Source organism: Siphateles boraxobius, unplaced genomic scaffold (assembly GCF_051911475.1).
Source record: "Siphateles boraxobius isolate OS27281-9 unplaced genomic scaffold, OSU_SipBor_1 25, whole genome shotgun sequence".
NCBI lineage: Eukaryota > Metazoa > Chordata > Actinopteri > Cypriniformes > Leuciscidae > Siphateles > Siphateles boraxobius.
The window spans coordinates 38,227,501-38,242,751 of record NW_027508866.1 but is presented as its reverse complement, the minus strand read 5'-3'; the positions used below and the strand labels follow the sequence as shown (position 1 = coordinate 38,242,751).

The 15,251-nt window shown below is 43.1% G+C and overlaps 2 protein-coding genes across 5 annotated transcripts in view; one reads left to right on the top strand and one right to left on the bottom strand.

The window, feature by feature from the left end:
• Window positions 1–15,251, top strand: part of mpzl1l (myelin protein zero-like 1 like) — a 336,259-nt gene that overhangs the window by 121,765 nt on the left and 199,243 nt on the right. The window lies entirely within an intron of this gene.
• Window positions 1–15,251, bottom strand: part of emsy (EMSY transcriptional repressor, BRCA2 interacting) — a 68,525-nt gene that overhangs the window by 41,476 nt on the left and 11,798 nt on the right. For 2 of the 4 annotated variants that reach the window (XM_077243845.1, XM_077243846.1), the window contains exons 10-19: window positions 13,092–13,295; window positions 11,477–11,626; window positions 11,078–11,248; window positions 8,703–8,839; window positions 8,451–8,624; window positions 6,964–7,132; window positions 5,667–5,831; window positions 5,255–5,410; window positions 4,651–4,793; window positions 931–1,284 (exon numbers count right to left, since the gene is read on the bottom strand). In XM_077243845.1, the coding sequence (XP_077099960.1) occupies window positions 931–1,284; window positions 4,651–4,793; window positions 5,255–5,410; window positions 5,667–5,831; window positions 6,964–7,132; window positions 8,451–8,624; window positions 8,703–8,839; window positions 11,078–11,248; window positions 11,477–11,626; window positions 13,092–13,295 (1,823 nt within the window). Of the gene's footprint in view, window positions 1–930; window positions 1,285–4,650; window positions 4,794–5,254; window positions 5,411–5,666; window positions 5,832–6,963; window positions 7,133–8,450; window positions 8,625–8,702; window positions 8,843–11,077; window positions 11,249–11,476; window positions 11,627–13,091; window positions 13,296–15,251 lie in introns of all 4 variants that reach the window. The other 2 variants (XM_077243844.1, XM_077243847.1) reach the window with 1 other exon arrangement.

Below are 15,251 nucleotides of genomic sequence, written 5' to 3'. Positions count from 1 at the left end.
AATATGTCTTGTTTTCTAGGGAAATACATCAAAATTAAGTGAATTGTTACTTAAAGGTGCAGTGTGTGATTTTTAGCGGCATCTAGTGGTGAGGTTACGAATTGCAACCAACAGAAGTTACGGTGGCCGACAGGAAGTGATGTCATCGTCTGAGACAGCAGAGAGTAGCCAGTTCAGCAATGAGGTTTCTTTACAAGGATAAATTAAGAAATTGTTTACTTAATTATTCCGTAAAACTATGTTATTGCAAATATTATTGTTACTTGTTCATCATTGTGTCAGTGTTTTATTCGCTGAACTAAGCTTGCTTCCTTGCACGAAGAGCAACATAGTAACGAAACACGTTTGTCCGTTTAGTGCCACCGTAGAAACATGTCGGCGCATTTCAATGTAAGGGAACCCGCGGTGTGTGTAGACAGAAACTGCTCATTCTAAGGTAATACAAATATAATGGTTCATTAAGTAAGGTCTTTATACACCACTGAAAACTTCTTTTTCAAGGTAGTGAGGAAACGCGCTCTGTAGCGCTGTGTGTTCGCTGTCGGCTACGCTAGAAACATGACGACATATGTCGACCTCCATAGAAGGGGGCGCCCGCGGTTATGGAGATATAAATGTCTCATTCTAAGCTAATAAAACATAACGGTTCATTATGCAAGGTCTTTATACACCACTGAAAACATAGTTATGGATCTTATATTTCATCTCGTCAATAGATCCTCAGAAATATTACATAATGCACCTTTAAAAAAAAAGCAAAATTATCCAGAAAAAAATTAGGTGGGAAAAAAACTGATTATGAAAAAAAAAAAGGAATTTGAAAAAAGATAAATAAAACAGAATTTAGGAAAAAATAAACCTAAAAATATGATCTCAGTTTTTCCGTGAAGTAAATCTGTGATCTGACAGGGTTCAGCCTGTCACACACACCTGCGCGCTGCTCTTGCCGGAGCCCACGGGGTGATGCGCCTGCAGGGGTGGCGGCTGAGACAGCTGTGTGTGTGTGTTGGGCCGGTTGTGTGAGGTGGGCGCCTGCTGCAGTCGGGGCAGCTGAGGTGTGTGTGGAGTGAGGGACGCCGGTGGAGGGCCAGCAGAGGGCACTCTCTGCACCAAAGCTCTCGCTGACACAGGCTCCGCCCTCTTTGTCTCCGACGGGCCAATCACAGGCTTGCTGAGGGGCTGCTGGGACGAGCGGTAGAACAGACCCGTCTGAGGGTCCAACGTGTCTCCCTCGAACTCGCCCTCGTCCACCAGCATCGGCTCCGGCAGCTGCTTCCCCTCCACCTGCACGCACACACACACACACGCATACACACACACACACACACACACACGAGCGCGCACACACAGATGCGGGGGCACACACACGCACGCATGCACGCGCACGCACAAGGACACACACACACACAAACACACACACACAAAAACTCGATTATAGCAATAATCATAATCACGATTAGTCTTTTTAAATGTTTATTACACAAATTAACATTGGATCCACCTGATAAGCAGTGGACGGCCCATTCAACTACAAAACATTTAGTTCTAAACACATTTCTGCGATTATTTTAAGAGCTAATGCACAGATCCAATATACTGATACACATGCGTTTGTTTATGCTCTGTGTTTGAGCGGATACACATCATTATCTTGTTTTTGTGTGTATCTGACCGTCGACAGCAAACAGCGTCTCTTTTGTGGCTTAATGTGCTTTTTTTATAAACTTCAAATATCTTGCAGAATTTAGAAAGCACTGATTTAGCTGCTGTGGGCGCTGACGCTGTGCTTTTAGGGATACCGCTTTCATTAATTGCAGCCCTTATTCACAACGTTTGATATTGAAATGAATCACAGTAAAACTAGTGGCGATGTTAGACAGCTGCCGCTGACGAGAGCTGGCCACTCAATGCCTGTTCAAAACTCAGCGTAAAGATACAACGCTGCATAAAAACAGGCTACATTGTTTACATTCATGCATTTAGCAGATGCTTTTATCCAAAGCGACCTACAGAAGAAAAATAAAAGCAAGCATCAATGAGCCGACAATATTCATAATACACAACGACGCGTTTATTGTGTCAGTCAAAAATGACCGAAAGTAATTATTTTATTTAAATGAAATTAATGTACTATATTTTATTTTGATAATGTTTTTTTTGTTCATATTTTCTATTTTATGGGGATTTTATGGTACTAAATTATATTTACGCTGTATTTATGATCCATTTATGCACTTTTTGAACATAGACCTGAAAATGTAATTTCAATCTTAAACTGTCGTAAATCTCGAATTCTTTAGAGACTTAAGTTTGATCTCGTTTTCATAGACGACACTTGGCAGATTATTGCTTTAGTGAAAAAAGTTTTAAAAAGAGAACTAAAAAAAGTTACAGAATTTTAGGTTTATTGTTATGAAAAATTTGCAAAAATACTGTTTTTATTTTTTATATGAAATATATATTTTTAAAAAACATGTTTTACTCTAAAACTGTGAGGAAATCAAAGCCATAAATCTAAACAAGTTGAGCCTGATATCTGAGAAAATGATGTTTCAGTGAGATGTTGTTCGGCTGCAGTTCCAGACGCTTCCACTAGAGGAAACTCTCATTCATTTACAATGCGTCGTTCCTGACCGCGAGGAGCACAAGTGTGAATATTGTTTTCAGGAGCGTTTAACCTGTTCCAATCATGACCATGATTTTTTGTGTTCACATACTAAGTGCCAAAAGCTTTATAAAGTTTCGTATCATTCCGATGAAGTAAAATTTTGTAACAAAAACAAATTCCCACCAGAGTAAACAACGAGATCCGGAACTGATGCTGCTCTAACCAGCTTCAGCAAATGCATGATCGAGCATATATATTTTTCCAATTAGTTTCTTATTTGAATGCAATTTCACATATATACAGGTCCTTCTCAAAAAATTAGCATATTGTGATAAAGTTCATTATTTTCCATAATGTAATGATAAAAATTAAACTTTCATATATTTTAGATTCATTGCACACCAACTGAAATATTTCAGGTCTTTTATTGTTTTAATACTGATGATTTTGGCATACAGCTCATGAAAACCCAAAATTCCTATCTCAAAAAATTAGCATATTTCATCCGACCAATAAAGAAGTGTTTTTAATACAAAAAAAAAAGTCAACCTTCAAATAATTATGTTCAGTTATGCACTCAATAGTCAATACTTGGTCGGGAATCCTTTTGCAGAAATGACTGCTTCAATGCGGTGTGGCATGGAGGCAATCAGCCTGTGGCACTGCTGAGGTGTTATGGAGGCCCAGGATGCTTCGATAGCGGCCTTAAGCTCATCCAGAGTGTTGGGTCTTGCGTCTCTCAACTTTCTCTTCACAATATCCCACAGATTCTCTATGGGGTTCAGGTCAGGAGAGTTGGCAGGCCAATTGAGCACAGTAATACCATGGTCAGTAAACCATTTACCAGTGGTTTCGGCACTGTGAGCAGGTGACAGGTCGTGCTGAAAAATGAAATCTTCATCTCCATAAAGCTTTTCAGCAGATGGAAGCATGAAGTGCTCCAAAATCTCCTGATAGCTAGCTGCATTGACCCTGCCCTTGATAAAACACAGTGGACCAACACCAGCAGCTGACATGGCACCCCAGACCATCACTGACTGTGGGTACTTGACACTGGACTTCAGGCATTTTGGCATTTCCTTCTCCCCAGTCTTCCTCCAGACTCTGGCACCTTGATTTCCGAATGACATGCAAAACTGAGCAACAGTCCAGTGCTTCTTCTCTGTAGCCCAGGTCAGGCGCTTCTGCCGCTGTTTCTGGTTCAAAAGTGGCTTGACCTGGGGAATGCGGCACCTGTAGCCCATTTCCTGCACACGCCTGTGCACGGTGGCTCTGGATGTTTCTACTCCAGACTCAGTCCACTGCTTCCGCAGGTCCCCAAGGTCTGGAATCGGTCCTTCTCCACAATCTTCCTCAGGGTCCGGTCACCTCTTCTCGTTGTGCAGCGTTTCTTCCCACAGACTTCCCACTGAGGTGCCTTGATACAGCACTCTGGGAACAGCCTATTTGTTCAGAAATGTCTTTCTGTGTCTTACCCTCTTGCTTGAGGGTGTCAATGATGGCCTTCTGGACAGCAGTCAGGTCGGCAGTCTTACCCATGATTGCGGTTTTGAGTAATGAAACAGGCTGGGAGTTTTTAAAAGCCTCAGGAATCTTTTGCAGGTGTTTAGAGTTAATTAGTTGATTCAGATGATTAGGTTAATATCTCGTTTAGAGACCATTTTCATGATATGCTAATTTTTTGAGATAGGAATTTTGGGTTTTCATGAGCTGTATGCCAAAATCTTCAGTATTAAAACAATAAAAGACCTGAAATATTTCAGTTGGTGTGCAATGAATCTAAAATATATGAAAGTTTAATTTTTATCATTACATTATGGAAAATAATTAACTTTATCACAATATGCTAATTTTTTGAGAAGGACCTGTATATAGCATGAAGAATATAATAACACTACTTTTTCAGCTTTAACACCAGCTCGCAACGTCAAGGTCGTGGGTTCGATGCATGAAGACGTCAAAAGCAGTTGTAGTCGCAGTGATAATGTGATGCAGTGACACAAGCACATGTGGACTCAGGGTTGTGTGTCTGCGGTTGTGACCTGTTGTGCGACGGCTCCAGGCGCTACAGTGGTGATGCTCTTGGCTGAAGTCGACTGGTTCTGGCTCTGGTTCTGGTTCTGGCTCTGGCTGCTGGACGCAGTGACGTCTCCTCCCACCACAGCTTTACACACTTTACCTGAAACTGCAGAGAAACAAGTCTTTCAAATCTAATTAAGACTTTTAAAGACTTTTTGCACAAATAAAATGTCCATATAGAACATAATAAATTATATCGTGCATTTTGTCAGATTGTTTTGCTTCATTGAACGGAACACAACTGCAAAACTACAACACGTATACATAATACTAATGAAGTATACGATACATAATACAAATATCGATCGACATGTCGATGAGGCAAGGGTGTTGAGTTACATTCAAGATATTTTAAGGCATGAAGAAACTATTTTGGTAAGGAAAAAACTTTTTAATATGTAATTTTGGTGAGTTTTAAGGGATAAAATGATTGATTATAGGGGGACTTTAAATACGTTAAGGCTGTTTATGACCTTAAATTTGATCAAACTGAATTTAAGAAGGACCCAGAGTTGAGATGTGGGCATTAAACGACTCTGAGCGGATTTGTGGTCAGTGTTGATGTACCGATAGGGATGTACTCAGGGACGGTGTCCGAGTCTCCGGTGTTCTGACCCGACGGCTCCGGCGACTGTCTCCGCTCCGAGGACACTGGGATCGGCACTGCCATCTGACTCAGGTCGATCGTGTGCTGTCGAGGCCTAGCGTCGCTCTTCTCCTTCACTGGAACATCACACACACACATTTATTCAGACACAAGATTTCATTGTTGATTTTTTTTACTAGTGTGTACCGAAAATGATTGGGACACTTTGAGCTGATCATGTTTTGCTTAAGTGTTTATTCTTTAATAACTAATGCACCTTTTTACACCACAGACTGAACAACATGAAGCATTGCTTGGTAATCGGTGGAGCTAAACTGGTATTATCTAATTGTGTAGTTTCACACACACACATTGTCTCTCACACACACACACCGCTGGTTTGCTGCAGCTCCAGAAGGGCTTTAATGGTGGACGTTGCCGACTGAGACTCTCCTGTTACGTCCTGGTAAATGATGGTGGGACTGGCTTCCACTGAGAGCTCCTGCTCGGCCCAGTCCTGCCCCCTGGAGGCGATCACGTGCACCACCGGCTGAGCGTCTGCGCACAGAGGGAGCGTTCTTACTCTGCACTCGCGAGAGATCATTTCTTCTGTCTTATTATTATTATTATTATTATAATACATTTTATTTAAGGCGCCTTTCAAATCACTCAAGGTCACCATGCATCAAGTAGCAGCAACAATAACAATATTAAAATAAAAAATAACAGTAAATAACAATGGTAATAAAATAAATTATAAATAAGGGGAGAGCAACAATTACAAACATGACAATAAAAAAAATAAAAAATAAAAAAAAGTACTAGTTGTGACGTTAATTCGAGTGAAATGGCAGAAAATGTAGGGCGGGGCTTAGTTCTGTGCATCGGATATTAAACTTTAGATGTGCCATATTATGCTCCTTTTCACAAGATGTCATTTAAATCTCTGGTGTCCCCAGAATTGAATAACATTTCAGCTCAAAATAGAGATATTGTAATTTATTATAGCTTGTAAAATTCGCCCTGTTTTGGGTTTCAGCAAAAACGTGCCGTTTTTGTGTCGCTTTAAATGCAAATGAGCTGCAGCTCCGCCTCCGTTCAGAAGAGGGCGGAGTCTTTACACGAGCTTCAGAAACACCGGAAATAAAGAATCCTAAAAAAATGGCACACAACTGTTTTCAACATTGATAAATCAAACGTTTCTTGATCATCAGATCATCATATTATAGTGATTTCTGAAGGATCATGTGACACTGAAGACTGGAGTAATGATGCTGAAAATTCAGCTTTGATCACAGGAATAAATTACACTTTATTATATATTCACATAGAAAACAGCTGATTTACATTATAGTAATATTTCACAACATTACTGGGTTTGTATTTTAAATCAAATAAATGCAGCCTTGGTGAGCAGAAGAGACTTCCTTTAAAAACATTAAAAATCTTACCGACCACAAACTTTTGAACGGCAGTGTATATATATATATATATATATAAGAAATTCGTAAAAAAGTGTGTTGTGGCTTGATGACGTGGGGAACTGTGGGCCAAAAGAGTTGAGAACGACTGGTATAAGCCATTCAAAACATCATTCAATGTAAATTGTGATAATTGTAGTTAATAATCGCAATTACAATTTCAAGGGAATAATCGTCCGTTGTGATTTTGGACCTGATCTGATCCCTACCGTGAGTGTCGGCCTCGGGGAGTGAGGAGGAGTCGTCTCGGAGCGTGTCCGGAGCGGATCCGGCGGGGTCAGCACTGCGAGAGACTTGCTGAAGCGTCTCGCTGACCAGCTGACGGGCCTGTTCACTCACCACCGCCTGGAACGCCATGGGCTTTGGCTTGATCAGGACCTGCGCACACACACACACACACACACACACACACCGTATTTAAGATGTGAAGCTTATAGATCCATCAATAGAGGGAACGCACCATCGACTGTAAAGTAAGATGGACGACGCCCCTTTACTCGCTTCCACTGGTGAAGCCGCCAAAGTCCGAATATGACGCTGTCATCTTGTGCAGATTCGGGTCCTGATTCTGCGCAGTAGTGAGTGTGTGTGTGTGTGTATGGAGTCACGTTATCAAGGTCCCGCCTCACTCTCGCAGAAACGGTTACTACAAAGTTTACTGTGTGAAATAAACAGTTATGGACATGTAGAAATTAAAGTTGAAGCTCCAATCTCCTCACGAAAATCCCCAAAAACTCTGTTGGTGTCTCAGTGACTTCGTTTAGAGGAGCTGTCAATCACAGCTGTCAATCATGACGTCACACTCCGGTTTTTATAGCATCAAATAACGAAGATCAAACTTATTTTAAAAAACGAACACTTAAACTTACATCAGCGTGATAAAAGCTACCTAAAACGCCAGAAAACCTCTTTGAAAAAAATGTATTTGAAGTGTAATTTGATTGTTTAGTTTCCATCACGTCCCATTAGACTTCATGGTTTATGAGCTATACTGGGACCAGCCACTGGGGGGCGATCGAGACTCTTTGACCGTTTTTTGTGGAAGTTATGCACATCTTGGTGCTTCATCTAATGTTTTTTATGCAATATCCCAAAATTCACATTAAAATAGGTGTATGGAAACACAGCTGGAGAATCACCGCGCGTGTTTGACTCTACAATGACACTCGTTGTGTTTAAATGTTGTCTCTGACACAAACTGCATGTTTTGGACCCTCGTTCACTAGTGTTCACTGCACTGATGTTTGTGTTTCGGACAGGCACTGGGTTTGACGGAGCTGGATAAATCTGTGCTGGTTTATGGATACGCCAGCGCCCTGCTGGAGATCGGACAGCCAGAGGTAATGCCACACTCACACCAAGAGCGCTCGTTTCCAGCTAATCACCTTTAACTCGCGCACACACACGTGTAGGAGACGCGCCCGAACGCATCAGAGCCGATAGGAAAGTCACGTGACTTTACCTCATGGTAGAAATTCCCCTACACACCTGACCTGAGTTAACCTGGGCCGTCTCCTGATCGACATCTCCCTTAAAACTCATCTTTGATCACCAAAATGATATTTTTTTAATACTTGATGCCTTAAAACAGCTTGAATGTAACTTGACACCCTTGCCTCATTTAGTATTCGCGGCTCTATGAATATGCAAATGAGCCCCGCCTCTACATCAGCACACATTGAGCGCAGACCCTGACCTGTGTTTTGCCCTGCTGTCCGTACACGATCTTGGTGGGGATGATCTTGGTGGCGGAGGGCTGGACTCCAGCGCTGAGGCTCTTGGGCTGCGTCACGATCATCTTCGTGATGGGTCTCGATGCCGTGATGATGGCGGGCTTGGATCCGGGCATCGCCTGCAGGCTCTTCTCTCCCTGAAACACACACACACACAGCCTCGTCAGCGCCGCGTCACCGCCTGCGCGCGTCATGTGACGGTCATGTGACCTCACCCCAGCGTTCAGCAGCGTCGTGACCACGTTCTTCCCCGGGAGACCCTGGATGGTGGTTCCTTTGCCCGAGGTCTTCTGCACCACGATCACGTTGGGCTTCGACGTCATGGGGATGGTGGTGATCTTAGTGGTGGTTCCTGCTAACGACACGGCACTAGAGTTGCGTGATATATTCTGATGTCGTCTTGGATATATGGCTCAGTGCGAATGTGCAATGAAATTAGTTAATTAACCCTTGTGTGACCTTATGGAATTTGTCTTTTTTAGTTTAGTTTTTATGATAATTTTGCCTGTGTTATTGCCAACTGCATGTTTTTTGGCACAGGTGTGTATTTTTATTGTAATCTTACAATTTCACCCCCATTTCCTTTAATAAATTATTTTACAATAATAACACAAAATAGTTTAATTCAGGACGTTTTGGACAAAAATGTCCCCATTGAAACTGCAATTTTTAATCACAGAGCCATTTAACTATAAATTATGCAATCTTTGTTAAGATGCTTTCATTCTGTTGGCAAGGCTTCAACATTTACATTTGTAAAAAACTAACCAGATGTTCCCATTTTCTCAGGTTTGCCCTATAAAGCAAATACTCTCTTTATTCACGTTTTCTGCTCCTGCATATTATTAGAGATGCACCGATATAAAAACTTTGGCCAATACGATAACTGATAATTATTTATATTTGAAAGCTGATAACCAATATATCGGCCGATAAATCTAAATCCAAATTTTTATAACATTTTTGAGAGCCTGATTACAAAAACAAGTCTCATCATAAACCACGTCCCAAACACACAGTTATGACGTTCTCATTATAATGTTATGTAGCCGATATGACACACTTGCGCTGCACATGTTGACCTGAACTGTGTTTTCCTTTTTTGAAGTGATTTCAATCATATTTCAAGCAATTCAAACCATCATGTTGAACAGTCGCATCTGAAGAGTCTCAGCTGAAGGAAATAATACATTATTTATCAGCTTTAATATATTGGACAAATTTTCTTATTGACCCGATAACGCTAACATTAAAAATGAACATATATCGGACGATTTTGGTTTCACTTTTAAACTTTTTTTACTTCATCAATATTATGCCATGGATCTTCTTTAAAATGAGACCAAACTTGAGTCTGTGCTTCACATTAACTTATGACGGACATTTGTGTCCACTATACACCTGTGTGTAACTTCTGTTAATCTGATGCACAAGAGTTAATCAAACATAAAGATGCGCTACCGGCACTGAAGCAAAGAGCCAGTGTATGCACACACACATGTGTGTGTTGATGTGTGTTGGCCTTTCACCGGACATCATGTTGCTGGTGATGATATGTGTGTTGATGTGTGTGTTGATCTCACCGGACACCATGTTGCTGGTGATGATCTGTGTGTTGATGTGTGTGTTGATCTCACCGGACACCATGTTGCTGGTGATGATCTGTGTGTTGATGTGTGTGTTGATGTGTGTGTTGATCTCACCGGACACCATGTTGCTGGTGATGATCTGTGTGTTGATGTGTGTGTTGATGTGTGTGTTGATCTCACCGGACACCATGTTGCTGGTGATGATCTGTGTGTTGATGTGTGTGTTGATCTCACCGGACACCATGTTGCTGGTGATGATCTGTGTGTTGATGTGTGTTGATGTGTGTGTTGATGTCACCGGACACCATGTTGCTGGTGATGATCTGTGTGTTGATGTGTGTGCTGATGTGTGTGTTGATCTCACCGGACACCATGTCGCTGGTGATGATCTGTGTGTGTTGATGTGTGTTGATGTGTGTGTTGATGTCACCGGACACCATGTCGCTGGTGATGATCTGTGTGTTGATGATCTGTGTGTTGATGTGTGTGTTGATCTCACCGGACACCATGTTGCTGGTGATGATCTGTGTGTTGATGTGTGTGTTGATGTGTGTGTTGATCTCACCGGACACCATGTTGCTGGTGATCTGTGTGTGTTGATGTGTGTGTTGATGTGTGTGTTGATCTCACCGGACACCATGTTGCTGGTGATCTGTGTGTGTTGATGTGTGTGCTGATGTGTGTGTTGATCTCACCGGACACCATGTTGCTGGTGATGATGTGTGTGTTGATGTGTGTGCTGATGTGTGTGTTGATCTCACCGGACACCATGTTGCTGGTGATGATCTGTGTGTTGATGTGTGTGTTGATCTCACCGGACACCATGTTGCTGGTGATGATGTGTGTGTTGATGTGTGTGTTGATGTGTGTGTTGATCTCACCGGACACCATGTTGCTGGTGATGATGTGTGTGTTGATGTGTGTGTTGATCTCACCGGACACCATGTTGCTGGTGATGATGTGTGTGTTGATGTGTGTGCTGATGTGTGTGTTGATCTCACCGGACACCATGTTGCTGGTGATGATCTTGCCGCCCAGCGTGGCGAGGGACTTGGGCACGACGGTGATGATGCTGCCGCTGGTGGTCTTGACGTACGTGGCTCCGGCGGGGGACGAGACTCGAGTGCCGAGAGCAGGGCTGACCGACGGACGAGTGTATGTGGCCTGAGTGCCTGCAAACAGTGGATTTCACACTTTTTAAAAGCAACCCTTTAAAAAAGTATTTTTTTTTATTGACTTGCATAAAAAAAAACATATATAGGCCTAAATCCATTTACATGCAAACTTTTATGATGGATAGATGCACTTTATATATGTATTTCTTTTATATATGCCTATTGATTTATATAGGCCTATGATTTTATGATTTTGTTTGTTATTTTTATTATATTTTATTGTACCTGTGGGGTTGGACACCAGTTTGGTGGTCATGATGGCCCCGTTGCTGCTGACCACCATGATGGGGGCGGAGCTACTGCTGGGCAGGGCGGCACCCGAGGGCTTGGGCAGGATCTTACTGGGCTGCATCTGCTGCGTGATGATCTTCACACCTGCACACACACACACACACACACAAATACACGCACACACATGCATGCGCACACACACACACGCACAAACCACAAGTCAAGTCAACTTTATGTATACATCGCTTTTACAACACTGAGTGTTTAAAAGCAGCTTTACAGAGATAACAGGAAGTAATGCACAGTTTGTTTCCAGAAGAAAACAGCTTAAGTCAGTTCAGTGATGCTTCATTTCTGTTGTAAAAAAATTATTAATTTAGTTCATTTATATTCAATTCAATTCAATTCAAATTTATTTGTATAGCGCTTTTCACAATACACATTGTCTCAAAGCAGCTTTACAGAAAGTGCACACACACATATATATATATATATATAGCTCTGGAGCGTTTTCCGCATCAGTATCAGGCGTTTCGAGAGGAGTTTTGGCCATCCAGAGCCACCGAATGATGAATAGGAAAAATGCACAGGATAATTCCGGACTCGGTGTGTGTGAGGACTCGGTGTGTGTGAGGACTCGGTGTGTGTGAGGACTCGGTGTGTGTGAGGACTCGGTGTGTGTGAGGAAGGATCGGTGTGTGTGAGGAAGGACCGGTGTGTGTGAGGAAGGACCGGTGTGTGTGAGGAAGGACCGGTGTGTGTGAGGAAGGACCGGTGTGTGTGAGGACCGGTGTGTGTGAGGACCGGTGTGTGTGAGGACCGGTGTGTGAGAGGACCGGTGTGTGTGAGGAAGGACCGGTGTGTGTGAGGAAGGACCGGTGTGTGTGAGGAAGGACCGGTGTGTGTGAGGACCGGTGTGTGTGAGGACCGGTGTGTGTGAGGACTCGTGTGTGTGAGGACTCGTGTGTGTGAGGACTCGGTGTGTGTGAGGACTCGGTGTGTGTGAGGACTCGGTGTGTGTGAGGACTCGGTGTGTGTGAGGACCGGTGTGTGTGAGGACCGGTGTGTGTGAGGACCGGTGTGTGAGAGGACCGGTGTGTGTGAGGAAGGACCGGTGTGTGTGAGGACCGGTGTGTGTGAGGAAGGACCGGTGTGTGTGAGGAAGGACCGGTGTGTGTGAGGACCGGTGTGTGAGAGGACCGGTGTGTGTGAGGACCGGTGTGTGTGAGGACCGGTGTGTGAGAGGACCGGTGTGTGTGAGGAAGGACCGTTGTGTGTTAGGACCGGTGTGTGTGAGGACTCAGTGTGTGTGAGGACTCAGTGTGTGTGAGGAAGGACCGGTGTGTGTGAGGAAGGACCGGTGTGTGTGAGGAAGGACCGGTGTGTGTGAGGACCGGTGTGTGTGAGGAAGGACCGGTGTGTGTGAGGAAGGACCGGTGTGTGTGAGGAAGGACCGGTGTGTGTGAGAGGACCGGTGTGTGTGAGGACCGGTGTGTGTGAGGAAGGACCGGTGTGTGTGAGGAAGGACCGGTGTGTGTGAGGACCGGTGTGTGTGAGGACCGGTGCGGTTTGATGATGTCAGTAACAGGGTTAGTTTGGTGGAGCTCACCGGACTCCTGCTTGATCTGGATGGTGGGTTTGGCCCCGGGGCCCGAGGCCTGAGGGGACGCGAGCGCCTGCAGGGCTTTGGGAGACACACACTGCACCGTCTGCTGGGCCTTGGGGATCTGCAGGATCTGAGACGAGGAGCCAATCAGAGCCTTCGGTGACGGCAGACGCGTGGAGGACATCTTCAGTGCAGTGGAGGACCCGCCTGAACACACACACACACATATATGTGAAAAACCAACACACACACACACACACTAGGGCTGGGCGGTATATAGCATACGAAATGAGGCAATAGAGTTTATATTGATACAGTAGTTTGATACGAGCACATCTGAATAACAGCAGAGGACACAGTGTGAGTGTGTGTGTGTGAGCTCCTGCAGTGTGAGTGTGTGTCTGTGTGTGTGTGTGTGTGTGAGAGTGGTGTGTGTGTAAGGTCCTGCAGTGAACGTACATGTGTGCTAAACATGACACTAGCTTATATTAAGGGCTTAAAAATAACTGGTAAGATCAGAGGCTCTGCCAGAACCTGTACTGACGGACAGATGACGCTGCCGCTGTTTCGAGTGTGTGTGTGACGTGACTGACACTGCACTGGTGTGTTCTCCATCTGTGAGTCCAGCAGAGACGGCACTGTCACGACCGTCTCCAAGCCAATCTATGCTAATATCCAAGCTTCCGCTAAACTGACGGAGAACGCTAGAACAGTAGCGCAATAATTCTGACTATTTATAATATACTAGGGGTGTGCAAAGCAGCCGGTATTTGTATCTGTATTTGTATTTGTTGAGGGGGAAAAAGTACTTGTATTTGTATTCGAGTAAAATCCAAAATAGGCGTAAAAATCTAGTTTTTTTGCGTTACACTTCTAATTTATGTTATAGTGTAAGTATTCTTTAATTATATAAATCCAGCAATGAACATGTAGCCTACCAAGGAACGTCATTGAAAAGTAAATAACATAACAGCCATTACCTCATCCATGGTTAAACCAACAACTAATAAAATACCATTGTGAACATTATGAATCCCACCACCACCCGTCCTTGTTGGAGGACGCTGAACAGACAGAATAAGTAAGGGATAATGTATAGCGAGGCGGTTGATTATGAGCCTGACGCGAAGCGGAGGGGTCTTGAATCAGCTTGAAGGGTTTGTATTCGCTATAACAACCACCTCGCTATACATTATCCCTCTTACTACATGGCTACCTACCAAATAAATCAATAATTTGACTCAAAATATTGATTTAAAAAGGAGTTTATTGATTTAAAAACGATTGTATTGCTTCCGCTAAAAAAAATAGTCCGTTCCGTCTCTACGTTTAGAATCCATGGCAACGCTCTGTTTTTCGTGGCAACGGTGTGTTATACTTAGCAGCGGTCTGTTATTAAGAAATAACCATGGAAATAACAGACCGCATTCTACATTAGAAATCAACCAAGCCATGTAATAAAAACAAATAATTACGGAGCTAACAGAGCTACGTAAACAGAGCGAACATGAGAGCACCCGGCTGCAGACGTCAATAATGCAGCGTAATGAAATAATCTCCCGATCAAACTCCACTTCCCGAAAGTTATAAAGTGCCTCCGGAACCCAGTTAAGGTACAAAAATCTATTCAACAAAAATAGTAATGCAGTTAAGTGTTTTTTCGCTCAGCCGAGCCCTCTCTGTTGCTGTGTGGAGCAGCCTGTGTCAGTCACCTCTTCCTGAACATCACTCACTCACTCGCGCACTGCGGTCTCGTGAGGAAACGCAGCTTTTTGATATAAAGTTTTTCTTGTTCCCGAATACAAATATTTTCTAAAGTATTTGTTCGAAATAAGTATTCGTAAAAAACACGTTATTTGTGCCTTTCCGAATACCGTATTCGGGTTCGGCTCCACCCCTATAATATACATATTGCTAAAATATTTGTTGTTGGAGAATTTTAAACCTACAAGTATATTTTTATGAAAGTGACCATTATAATGGGGTAATCAAATGCAGGCTAATATAATTAGTTTGTGCTTTTGTTTTTGTTTTTATTTTCATTTTTAGTTTAGCCTTTAGTCAATTTAAAAGCCAAATTAAGGTTGAGTCAATCTCCTGCAGTGTTTCCTCTCTCTCAGTAGAAGATGTGGTTAATACCCAGTTACACAGAAAACACCGTCA